This window comes from Gossypium arboreum, chromosome 13 (assembly GCF_025698485.1).
Source record: "Gossypium arboreum isolate Shixiya-1 chromosome 13, ASM2569848v2, whole genome shotgun sequence".
Taxonomy (NCBI): Eukaryota; Viridiplantae; Streptophyta; class Magnoliopsida; order Malvales; family Malvaceae; genus Gossypium; species Gossypium arboreum.
In genome coordinates, this window is record NC_069082.1 from 126,799,363 (window position 1) to 126,813,338 (window position 13,976).

General features: G+C 31.2%; 1 protein-coding gene and 1 long non-coding RNA gene across 2 annotated transcripts; one reads left to right on the forward strand and one right to left on the reverse strand.

Annotated features, from left to right (window-relative positions):
- Positions 1 to 3,527: 3,527 nt before the first annotated feature.
- LOC128286390 (uncharacterized) lies at positions 3,528 to 4,408 on the forward strand. The gene is made up of 2 exons (XR_008276931.1): positions 3,528 to 3,836; positions 4,162 to 4,408. It is a non-coding gene; the product is annotated as an uncharacterized LOC128286390 (long non-coding RNA).
- Positions 4,409 to 4,813: 405 nt separating this feature from the next.
- Positions 4,814 to 9,523, reverse strand: LOC108478332 (probable 2-oxoglutarate-dependent dioxygenase AOP1). Its single transcript, XM_017780783.2, has 3 exons — positions 9,041 to 9,523; positions 7,805 to 8,123; positions 4,814 to 5,303 (listed from the first exon to the last, which is right to left on the reverse strand). The coding sequence occupies exons 1-3, from the start codon at positions 9,415 to 9,417 to the stop codon at positions 5,031 to 5,033; spliced, it is 969 nt and encodes a 322-aa protein (XP_017636272.1). The 5' UTR covers positions 9,418 to 9,523; the 3' UTR covers positions 4,814 to 5,030.
- Positions 9,524 to 13,976: the final 4,453 nt, after the last annotated feature.

Here is a 13,976-nt window from a genome sequence, read left to right on the forward strand (position 1 = left end):
TTCTGTTTACAATGTACTCAAATCCATAAGATGTTTTTTGATTGAGAAAAATTGGTAAGTGCTATATGGAATTAATGTGGAAGAATTTAAGTTATTATTGATATCGAGCTCAAATAAGCGCATTCATTGATTAAAGTTGTGATTGGCAGGAAATGTGTAATGAATGATTTACTTAAATGAATTGTTACAGTATGTTCGGTAAGATTTATATATAAAGCCAACGGACTTACTAAGCTTCATTAAGCTTACTTGTGTTGTTCAATATTCTTTGTAGATTTTCAAGAAGTTCGAAGGATCGGAACAACACATCTAGTCACACTATCCAGATTACTCCGGTAGATTTTGTTGTACATTTTATGGTTTATATGGCATGTATAGGGATGGATTGAAAAGGATTAACCTTGAAGTATAATTATGAATGACAATTATATATATATATATATATATATATATATATATATATATATATGTGTGTGTGTGTGTGTGTTTGTATGTATATAATTAGGAGTAGGTTTTGGTAAATCAATGAAAGAAGTTAGTTTGGCAAATTTAGACAATTGATTTTTGTGTTAACATATTATGTTAAATACATGTTTTGGCTTGAATTGGTTGCTTGGTTGAGATATATATGTGTATTTCAATGTTGTGTGCCAGTGGATAATAAAAGGGTGAGAAAAATGGCCTTAAATTTGCCCATACCGGCAGAGAGTGTGTCTCAGCCGTGTGTGACACACGGCCTGACACTTGGGCATGTGTTCTGGCCGTGTGTCACCTACACTTAAATTTCAAAACAGAATGCCTAGGTTTTTGCACACAGCCTAGCACACAGACTTGTGGCTTGGCCGTGTGACCTCTGCACCCTGCACATGACCTAGTACACGGGCATGTGGTTGGCCGTGTGACCCAAGTTAGTAAGCACCCTAATTTGGACACAGGCTGGGACACAGCCGTGTGCCTCACATCTAAAGCCCACACAGCCTAAGACATCTCCTGGCCATGTGAGCCACACGGGCGTGTGTCCCCTACTCTTAACAAAATTTTAAAATTTTGGGAAAAATTTCTTGAGAGTCTAGTTTAATCTCGATTCACTTCTAAGGTGTATTTTGAGCCTCGAGTGCCCATCTAAGGGACAATATGAGTGTTATATGATCGATTCTTGATTTGTATAATAAAAGTAATGAAATATTCGTACTTAGTTCATAAAGTTTAGTAATGCTCCGTAACCCTATTCCGGTGATGGATAAGGGTTAAGGGTGTTACATTGAAAGAGCATAGAAATTGTTGTCGTGAAAGTATGACATTTGAAAGTTCTCTTTAAAATTCCCCCAGTTTATTTACTTTGCTTAGCTTTATCTTCAACCACTTTTCCCATTCTCCACGATACCAATCACCACCTATCACTGAGTTTAGTGTTACCAATGTCGTAACCATTTTTTTGAAAAACAGGAACCGACTTGGATTTTGGAAATGAAAACGAAAAAACGAGAGTCGCCACCAATCATTTTTTATGAGGTGCGATCGGGTCACCTTAAATTAATCATTTTAATAAAAGTTAAGATTTACTAAAACGATAATTTTTTTTTGGTCTATGAAAATCAGAAAATGAGTTCGGGAGTTTGTTACGTACGAGGAAAGATTAGCACCCTCGTGACGCCCAAAAATTGTTACCTAGTTGATTAATTAGTGTCTTAGTGTCGAAACTTTAAAAACTTGAAAGACTCTAAAAATATGATCCCTCTTTTATAGAAACGCTTGAATGTTAAAAACCTTCTCGTCTCGAAATAATAGAATGTCACATCCAGTAAGTTAGGACGCAACATCTTGAAGTCCCAAGCGCAAACTTGTCTTTGATTTTATTGAAATTTCGTGTATATAAAAAGAAAATCGAAAGGATATTTGGCTATTTAGAATCAACGAAAAAACCAAAACCCCGTAAGTTAGGGCACGATTCTTCGACGTTCCAAAACGCGAAATATTACCTTATTTTGAATTTTTTTATTATTAAATAATAGAGAATTCAATATTTAAACAAAGGATGCTTATTTTGTTTGAAATAAAATAAAGCGATCTAAGTTGGAGGAATGTATTAGGGCTTAATTCACAATGCGATGCCATGGAATAAAAATGTAATAATGGGCATGGAATAATAATACATGAATAAAAATATTACAAGTGAATGACAATAATATAAACATGAATAAATAAATTAAAGAACACATAATGACAATAATCTCACAACATACATCATTTAAAAGACCAACACTAATAATCAAAAGAATGAAATAATATAAAACAATTTGAAATAAATAATGAAACAATTTTGACTAAATAATATATAAAATGAGTTCAAAATAGATATTATAAAATATAATTTTAAGTAAATAGTATAAAATAATTTAAAATCATTAACATACAAAACAATTTAAAGTAAAATAAAGCGATTTAAAATAAATAACATATGACAATTTAAAATAACATATAAAAGGTCTAAAATAAATAATATAGAAAAAAATATTAAAGTAAATAATATACATAAAATAAAAATATTTTAATATAAATAATATATATGAAAATAAATAATGTATAAAGAGTTTAAGATACACAAATAAATAAATAAGGAAATAATTTGTAAAAGATTGAAAATAAATAAACAAATGGAAATAGAAACGAAATCATGGATGAAATTTAAAATCAACCACGTGAATAAATAATAATAATCATAATAGAAGTAAAATATAGAAATATATAAAATAATGTAAACAAAGGAACTTAAATTATTAAAGAAGGGTCGAAAAATAATAAATAAATAAATAAATAAGTAAACAAATATATTGTAAAGTAAAATAAAAGCAAACGCATAATAAGAAACAATATTGAAAAATAAGAAATTGAAGTGAAAACTAAAAAGATTTGATAAAAAATCTAAAATCAATAAATATGAAAATAGAATAAAGTAAAGAGGGTTGAACTTAAAAATAAAATAGTTTTGAAATTGTATCTAGAGATATAGATAAATGATAAACGAAAATACATATATATTAGATAAATATGTATCTATATATAAAATAATAGCAATATATCGCAATAACGATTGATTTAATAGCATGATAATAAAGCAATTAGTTAAATGCGAAAAATAACAGAAAAATAGTGATAATAATATCAAGTTAATTCATTTAATAAATAAATAAAGAGAATAACAAGGAAAGGACTAAGTTGAAATCAAAACAGAATTAAAGGTATAAAATCTAAATGTTAAAACCGCATAAGGATCCCAATTGAATGCACACGCAAAAGAAGGGGACTGATTGGGAAATAAACCCAAGCCCTCAAAACGCGACACTTTGATGCAGATCCAGATGAGTCAAGGGCAAAATACATGGGGGCAAAATCAAGAAAAATAAAAGAAATGAATAGGATTGAATTAAAGGAAGGCGAAATATCGGAGGGACTAGATCTGAAAATAACCCATTATGGCGAAACACACTGGTCTTGGCCTATGCGGCACCATTTCATGTTCTCTACAAAAACAAAATTAAGAAACCCTAAACTAAACACTCAATCACTTAAAAAAAAATCAAAACAAAACAAAACAAAACTTCCTTCCCTTCTCATTCGGCTGAACCAAAAAAAAGGGCTCATCATTCAATCGTCCCTTTTGCTTCTCTCCTTGGCCGATCATGGGTTTCATCGGCGTCCCATGCGCCTCCACCTATCGTGGCTCATGGCTCAGGAACAAAGGAGACGAGAGGCATCCCTTGGTCCAAATCCATGCCGTTGAAAGGGTCTCCGATGGTCGAAACCGCGGGTAGGTTCCCTTCCCCGACCTCAAAAAGGTAACCTTTCTCTTCTTTTTTTTGTGTTTGTTTTCTTTTAATATCTATATGTATGCACTATATTCAGAAATGAACTTGCAAAGGAAATAACAAAAAAACAGAATGAAGGAACACCTTGATGTCCCCCTTTTCGATTGCTCTTTTTTGTGTTTTATACAATGGTTTTTTTATTTCCAAAATCCCCCTTTCAAAATACAAATCGTTCTCCCCCCTTTTTACATTGAAAATGAATGGCTCTTTATAGCCGATTATGCAAAGTCCTATTGTTGTTTTGTTACTGTTTGCTGCGTTTCTGCTTCTGTTGCTGCTTCCGTCATGTTTGCAGGTCTTCAAGGAGGTGATGGGAGCAGGTGGAGGAGAGGCGGTGCAAGTGGAGGCACCTAGGGTTTGCTGCTTGTTTTTTTCTGCTGATGGTTTGGGCTAGGGTAAGTTGGGTATTAATGGGCCCGGGTAAATTTGGGTACTTACAACCACATTTGCTCCGATCTTCTTATTTGCCTTCTTCCAGTACACATCATTCACTTACTTATAACGCTTCCTCTCTCCATCAAAACAACTCTTTATAATTCCAAGACATTGTCCTATTACTTGGATGCATGGCTACCTTCAATCGTCTTCCACATGCAGATAAATATATAATTAACCAAGCAAAACAAGGATGGTGCACTTGGTTAAACAAAATATATATATATATATATATAGACGGTACTTAATATAAAATTAAGAGGTTGAATATTAAAGTTTCGTCAATTAAAAAATTGGAAAAAAATTAAAAATCTATTTTCTATTATGTATCAAACCAAACAGCTTATTCATTCTCCGACGGTATCTATGATTTGATTTATTTTTCGCATCTTAATTTTTCTCGTTTCCTCAGTATGAAAAATAAATGATGAATTCATTTGTTGTAAATGGAAACAAAAAATAATATAAAGAAAGTCAGCTAGAAGATTTTCATACAATAGTAAATGGAACAGTTTTTTGGACACTTTATTTATTATTTATTTATTTAAAAGATAAAAGAACACATAAGTGAACTAAATTACACGATAGATTTAGGGACCTTAGCACCATACAATCACACAATTATAACTAACCACAACATAATAATACAACACGAGAATGCAGATCTTGAATATAGGACTCAATTTATTATTTGTAACTGGGATTGTACTTGTCGAAATGGGCAAGATTTTAATTGGAAACTGGTGGTGAGAGAGCAGCAAATTTATGGAGCAGCTGGCCACTATCTCTGCTCTTTGTTGGGTCGGAAAAAGCAAGAGAGTAGAATTCCATGAAATCTAAGTCCTTGAAAATCCGAGGATGTTGCTCATCTATTAGCTCCTTGGGTATCTTGATTATGGTACCCTTATTTGGTAAGATAAAAGCTGCCATAGAAAAACGATCTTTGTCTCCTTTAATCAGTACTCTATGCTTCGCTGCTTTCAATCTCCCATTACTCCATGCCTTCAATTTCCAAAATCAATATTGATAAGCATTCACATTCAATGTCAATAGTCTAATTATATTATGAGCATGGTAATTGTTGACATCACACTACTTATGATTTCTTGCTTGGGTTGTTCTTTTATGGATTGGTGGGCAAATGTTTATGGATTTATGCGGGCTTATGTTGGAGTTTGGTTTTAAAGGCTTGTTTCGTGAATTGGAGATGAGTTGCTTCATGAAGCTAAGATGGAGATGAGTTCTTCATGAAGCTGTCAGATCAATGGGGTGTGTTTTTGTTTGATGGGGACTTGGGGTCTAGCATTGACTGCCTGAGTTTTCTTTTTTGGAGTTTGTTCCCCTTGTTTTGGTGTTTGAGTTTGTTGCATCTTTTTGGAGTCATAAGTTTATCGAATAATATTCATTTACATTATTTTTGTAACGACCATGTTTTGACTCGAAACTAGGTACAGTGATGGATCGGGTTTGGAATTAGTGGAGAATTTTTTAAATAGAACAAATAGGCACTTTGAGTATGAAATTAGAAAGTTTGTAGACCCGATAGGAAATTAGAAAATACTCCTTAAATAGGAAAACTTTAAATAAAAGCATTGACTAAATTGAAAGAGTAAAAAAATTGTTGTGGTGAAAGCATGAAATTAGAAAGTTATGAGAATATAAGGAAAAGGTGGAAAAACAAGGAAAGACTAATAGGAAATCTTACCAAGTAAAAATATGACTCGTACATGGAATTGTAAATATGATTGAGGGTAAAATGGTAATTGGTCAAGTAGATATTTATAGGCATTATGATTAGGAGTCTTAGTGTAAAGATGAATAGCTAGGGGACTAGATAGTAATTTGACCATTTTTAAATAAAAGTCATTAGATTTTTTAGTAGAATTGTGTAGAAAGGAAGAGAAAAATGAAAAAATTATCATCTTTCTCCACAAGCAAACCGTCACCCCAAATTCCTCTCCATCAAAACTTTAAAGGAAGAGAAGAAGATTGAAGATCAAATTGAAGGGGAAAGAGTTGGCTAAAGAGTAAGAAGGAAGAAGAATCTATCATCCAAATTTTTGGTTGTATGTACTTCAAGTATTTAACCTTGTTTAAGCTATGTTAATTAGGAAGTTATGTAAATTAAGTGGTTTAATTACTAAAATCATAATGTTATGTGAATTAATTATTAGAGGAAAGTAATGTAAATATTATAATCTTAATATATGTTGTGCAATTTTGGTAGTTGTGGTTAAAATGGAAAAATGACTAATTTCTAATGAAATTAAAATATGATATGATATTTCTAGAAGAAAAAATAGTTTTAGATTAAAGAATGTGAAAGTTGTGGTGTTGTGTGTGATAAGTGTGAATAAGATTTATAAGTTATAATTCTTGCAATAAGGACTAAATTGTGAAAAGAATAAAGTTGTAACAGTTTCTATTAAATGAATAAATGTAATGGTCTGATGATAAATAAATCCCATGTAGATGAGTCCCGAATTATTAGGATATAGATGGCATGCCATAAAGGAAATCTAGTGCGCTTATCGTATTAATTTGTCCTTCGATTCTTATCATTATATATAAAATTGCACTATGTGCTTATTGTTACATGAAATGCATAAAAATGCATTAATTTATCCCTTCTGTATATCCTAAGTGTTCAGCTAGTCTACATTGGGCTGTAATATCATAAATTTGCTTAAAACCAATAAAGGACTACAGTAAGTAACGATAAGTACAACTTGGTAAATGTATTGAATATTAGGGATTAAATTCATATGAAGTATGTATTTATATAATAAATATTATTTATTTTTATTGGTTGTAGATTTTCACATATATATATATCGATGTATTTACTAAGTATTTACAGATTTAACGCGTTAGTTTTCCAACGAGGAGGTACAGTTGATCCTATTAGGCTATTATCAAGGTCGAGGGCATCCCATCTCAATACCACCCCCAAGTGACAAGAGGGTATATATCAATTTTGGAGTTAGAATGGCATGCAAACAGGTACTTGGTATAAGTTTTTGCTTAAGTGACTAATATGCAGACTTTGAGAAGTTGAGTTAGTTTGGTGCACAAGTGAAACACTTTAATACTATTGAATTGAGTTTATTATTATGAGTTTAAAAATCCATGTATTTGTGATATGATTTTGTGGTAATTGTGGTGAAAATTGGAATGTTTTGAATTGAATTGAATTGATTTTAAATGTTGAAATTATTCAAATTCCTTATAGGGTTTTTAACAAAATTTTCAAATGTTTTTGAGCAAAATTGACCCAAGGTATCCATACCAAGGGTCAGGTTATTAAAAGAATCTATATTCAGTTTTCTTTCTCAAAATTTGAAACAACACAAAAAAAAAACTAAAAACTAGATAAGTTTGATGAATTTTATATAATTGATATTTTAATAAATTAGTAGTTGTATTTCAAATTTTATTCATATGAATCATATAAATTAAGTTTTTAGTAAATTAAAAATTGAATATAAACAATATAAACATACCATGAGAGCATCTCCAACCACGAAGACAAAAGAAGAAGGAGATAAATTAGTCATCCTGATCCATTGGCCATCGTTGACCTCAATTTCCAACCCTGGAATTTGATTCTCACAAATTAATGTGCTCACAAGTTTATCAGTATGAGCAAAGAATCCTATCTCATTCTCCCCTGGTGGAGGGGGCATGTATTTCATCATCCGCATAAACGTTGTGTAGTTCATCTTCAGTGAATCATCTCCTAATCCATAACTATCAATTAGCATTAACCAGATTAACTTGTTTAGCACCTCCAATTGTGTTCCCATGGTATGTGCAGTGTCACTGGGACAAAAGATCAAACAACGGAAATGATTTGTTAGATTCTAAATTTTGTAAGATTCCAAATCCATGATTCTAAGTATATTATGAGTTGAGCCGAATCTAGGGGGCTGGCTGGGGGCACAACCCCCTAAAATGGAAAATTATTATTTAAGCCTTTTAAAAAATTTTAAATTTTAAATTGGTAAAGGTAAAATTATACTTTGGCCCCCAAAATTATAAAAATTCAATTTAATCTTTTAAAAATTATAAATATATATACTATAAAAAATTAAAATTTCATTCAAGCCCTAAAAGAATGTTCTAGCTTCACACCGAGTTATGAGTTCAAATCCAAATTTGTTATGTGAAAAAGATAAAAACTTGACTCTAGAGCTAATACACGTGACCACTCTTAAGAGGTAACGTATATAAAAATTAGAATCCTCTCTCCTATTTTCTTACTACAATTTCTTTCACTAAAAAAACCATTTGCTAAAAAAGTGTCTAACAAATTAATGAAAGGAAAGGAAACAAACCCATGAAATTTCTTTTTAAGTTGTAGGTGGTAAGGGTTATTCAAATACTGAATATGAGATTAAAGTCAAAATCAGAGTCAGAGTCAAAATCAAACTCAAATTCAAACTTAATCACAAGTCTTTAGTTAATCCAGTGTGATTTAGCCGACGACTCAAAATTTAACCTAATTATTCATATAATATCAATACTTATAACCCCTTAACGTATCTTGTACATCTATTTAATACATTAAAATAAATTTGTCAATTCTAAATATAAACAAATTAATTAATTAACTCAAATTTAAACTCGACTCAATTTGACTATAAAAAGTCAAAAACTCAAATTCACTTAACTCAAACTAAAAATTATCGAAACCAATACAGCCTGTGAAATTAGAAAAGTCAAAGAATTGTTATTACCAAAAGCGTGGGTGACCTTCAGGCCACATAAGTTCAGCAAAGTTTTTAACAGAATCATAATTGGAGACATCTCCAAGTCCAAAGCCTTCATACAACGGAGAAACGTGACTGCCTGGTCCAACCCAGCCTGGGCTAGGCGGGGGAAGAATGTTCTTTTGTTTTCTCTCCACTGGGACCTCAACCAGTTCTTTCATCAACCTAAACATCTCCTCTCGAACTTCCGTCGATATCGTGTCATACACCACCTCAAAACAACCGAAAGTCTCACAAGCCTCTCGAACTTTCTTGCACAATTGGTGCCACCCATTGGTTCCTCGCTCCAAATCCGATGAACGGAACTCAATGACCGGCAACTCAATCTTGGCATCAACAGTCATGTTGGTAGCCTTTTTTTTTTAATACTCTTTAAGGAAATGTTTCTTTGAACTAAATTATTCTATAAATGAACTTGGTTCTCTTTGCATAGGGATTTAGGTCTATTTATAGCTTGTAAATTAACATCTCTATCAACTTCATTCCCAAAATCTTTAATTTGACTATCCTAGCAGATGTTGAATATTCAAAATCGAATTTGAACTGATTAACAATGTTTCGGCTCAATTAACAAAGGTAAAAACCGAAAGTCTTAAGTACTCATGTTCAAAATACATCATACACAATTATATGATGTAGATTACGGTACTTAAGTTTATATAAACACTTAGAAGTGGTTGAATATTCAAATTTTTGTTTCTGCGTGAAGATTACGTATTGAGAGGTGCACTGCACTGGTCAAAGGATTTAGTTTTTACGATAGGGACAAAGAGAGGCAGTGCAAGTTGGGGATAGATTGGAACAATTGGCCACTCAAAACGGAAAAGTATTTAGGAGAAGAAACTTCTTACTTCGTCGGTTTATCCCTAAAGCTTTGGTTTTCCTCAAAAGCTGCAGAATGTTGAAAAAAGAAATCATGACCAATTCAAATTTACTGATTTCAACAATGATATTTTAAAAGATTTAATTTTATGTAAAAAAATAGTTTATTTCAATGAATATAACAACGTGCAAGAAAAGAAATAACAATAACTACTAAAAAATATTTATATAATTTTGTTTTAATATGTAATTTAATAAATAAATGTTGATTTAGTGTAATCAAACACATGAATCTTGAATTGTAGTTTATATATATCCATAAAATTTTAATTTTGATTCAATTGTATACAATTAGAAAAATGAAAGCATATATTTATTTTCATATTAGATTAATATAATTGTTTGAGTATGCAATATATAAACGTAAAATAGTGTTTCTTCGATAATATTATTAATGGTTGGTGAAAATCGAATTAAATAAATATTTTTGCTTGCATAACCCAATCAATGACAATTAGTGTGCACTAGATTAATCTAATTATATGACATTTATCAATAGACAAAAAAAAAATAATGTTAAATTTTTACTTGCATGACCTTAGGCACAAATTCCACCCTTAATTTTGATTGCCTATCCTCCACTCTTAATAGACAAATAAATATATTATAAAGAGCAATGAGTATACTAATATTACTTAGAACTTGCATGGCTTTACATGTCAATCCACACTCAATGAAAAAGTTCTAAACTCGATCAAGAATAATTAGTGCTGTGCACTAAATTAATCAAAAAAGAGAAGGGCCAAAAGTTTTTTTAGTTTTTTTAGAAGGCATCGCCTTCAAATCGGGGTCAAGAGGGCTAAAAAGGATTTTTCTTTTTACAACTCCGGCCATCGGAGGCGACGACTGTCGTCATTGATGACTGGTGCCCATGGCGGAGCATTGACGGCCCTATGGTCAAACAGGGAGATGCCCTAAAAAAAAGAGAGAAAGTCTAAGTTAAAAAAAAAAAACTGAATAGAAAAGAATTTTTTAAAAAAATTTTGACATTGATAGGCATCAACAAATTAACAGCGTCATTTTGGCCAAGTTTCAGGAGTCCCAAAACGGCGCCGTTTCAAAGCTTGACCTGTCGACCTGACCCGGATCCCCTATGTAATACCCCGAAAATTTCTACAGTAAGAAAGTAAGATATTATCCTTGACGTAGTAACATAAGGAAATAAAATGAAAAAAAGGGAAATTTTGAGTCATAAACATGCCATTCAACCATTCAACCATAGTCACAAGTCATAAACACACAAAGCCTTTTTCGAACTGATCACATGATAAGTCATTTCCTAAGAAGTTGCACAATTTAAATCTTACCACTCTTTCATGAGCACAAGTATATTTTCATTTGAGCACTTACCCTTTCAACGCCACATATAAATAAACATATTACCATTTAACCAGTAGCTTGGCACTTGTCTAAGCATCAAACAACAACACTTGTTAGTGTACTTGCACATATTTCATATAAATTCAACATTGATATATACTTATTTTCTCAACATGTCACACTTGAGTTTAATACTCATCTTAGTCTCGACTTGTTTCTAAAGTATATTTTGGGCCTCAAGGGCTCATATAAGAGACAATATGTATGATTTTGATTGGCTTTTGATATGAATACTATATGAAATGAAATTTCTGTCTATTTGTTCAGTAAATTTCGGTAATGCTCCGTAACCCTGTTTCAGCGACGAATACGGGTTAGGTGTGTTACAATCTAGGATCCTCGTGTTTTCGTGGGAAGGGGTCTAATTGTGATTCTAGGTTCGATCCCCAGTGGAGTCGCCAAGCTGTATAAACTTTTTTTTTAAATCAACTTTTATTTTAAAAAACAAAAATGGAGTCGCCACCAATCTTTTTTAATTAGGTGTGATCAGACCACCCTAAAGATTTTTTCATTTTAATAAAATATTAGATTGATTAAAATTATTTTTGGTCTACAAAAATTCAGGAAATGGGTTCGGAAATCAGTTACGTATGAGGAACGATTAGCACCCTCATAACTCCAAAAATTATTTCCTAATTGATTACTTGATGTCTTAGTGTTGAAAGTTAAAAATTCGAATTAAAATACGATCCCTCTTTCCATGATGTTCTTTTAATATCACTTAACTAAATTAAAACGTAGGTAAAAGGCCTTTGTAGAAGGCCCAAAATTGCCTGGTCCAAATTAAAACTACCTAAACCCAAAATTAAAAAAAAAACCCTAGCCCAAACCTAATGAGCCCAAAATTCTAAAAAAAAAACCAGAAAAAGAAACCTAAAAAAAAACCTAGCCGCCGCCCCTAGGGCCAACTGCCCTCTGCCACCACCTACTCCACCGCCCGTGTCAGCACCGCTCAACCTCCTGCAAGGAAAAAAAAGGAGAAAAGACAACAAATGGGAGAAAAGCTTGTACAATGGCTATAAAAGCTGATTTAAGACTTTGTAAACGGGATTGACAATTTTTACGACAAAAAATATACTAGATTTCAACCACAATATTAAAAAGCAGATTCAACATCAAGAACAGAGACTAAAAATATCAACAAATCGCAAGAAGCAAAAAAAGAAGCCCAAAGAAGAAATCAAAAATCAGAAATCAAGAGGTGTTTTAAATTTTCGAATCCGTTTCTTTCTTTTTTTACTTTTCTTTTCCTGTCTACATGGACATGCATATATGCTATTAAAATAAAGAAAAAATATAAAAAATACACCTTTCTCGAAACGCGGTGGCCGGCGGCGGACCACGGTGGCGATTGGCCGAGCTCCTCACCGGAGAAGGTACCTGCAGAGAGAAATAGGAGAAGAAAGAGAATTTTTTGAAGAATAAAATGAAAAGTGAATTTTTTTTAAAAAAAATCTGCCTTAAATAACAGGTCAAAACGACGTCGTTTTGGCCGGCCTTCTTAATGCCAAAACGACGTCGTTTCAAGCACAGGACCCGCGCCTTGACCCGACCCGCTTCAAGGATCCACGTGTTTTTGGGTTTCTGGGATATTTATGCGCGCGGTCCTTCCGTTTTTTTATCAATTCGCAATCAAATCCCTTTTAATTCCTAATTTTGACCCAGAAACTTACTTCGAATTTCAATTTAATCCTCCTTTTAGACGCGCGCTTTAGAGGGTGGGGTTATTTCCCGTTTTAGGCCCTCCATGTTTTTCTGAGATTTTAAATCGGTCCCTTTCTTCTTTGTTTATTTTCAAATTGGTCCCCTAACTTTTACTCTAATTTCAATTTAGCCTTTTTGTGTTATTTTCAATATTGTAATTAAATTAACTAAGGTAATATATTATCGTTATCTCTTATTATTATTATCATTGTTTTGTTAATATTATTATTATTATATTTTACTTTTGGTGTTTATTTACTTACTGTTTGGTTATTAGTTCATTAATATTTTCTTGTTATTAACATATTATTATTCTTAATGTATTATCATTACTATTATTTTTATTTTTATTTTTTACTATCATCATTTTTTAATTATTATTATTATTATTTGTTGTTTAATATATTATTACTATTGTATTTTTTATTTATTACCACTTCTATTGTTATTACTATTATTATATTTTACTACCATTATTTTTCATACGTCTAATACGCTCTGTTTATATTATTACTACTATAACTACTATATTTTTTACTCCTCTATTATGTATTACCAATATATTATTACTACCATTGTTACTGTTATTATTATTATCACTTGTTATTATACTCATCACTATTATTGTACTTTATTATTGTTACTTATTATTTTAGTATTATTAAATATATCATCATTATCATTATTTTCATTGTAACTTAATAGATTAGTATTGTTTTTTTGTTATTATTATTCTTATTATTATTATTATTATCACTATTATTACTATTAGAACTATTTTTATTACTATTATTTAATATATTATTTTTATTACTATCGTTACTATTATTGTTATATTGTTACTATTACTATCATATTATTATGTTATTATATCTTTTACTATTATTATTATTGTATTCTTACTATTATTGTTATTATATTTCCTTTTTTTGTTATT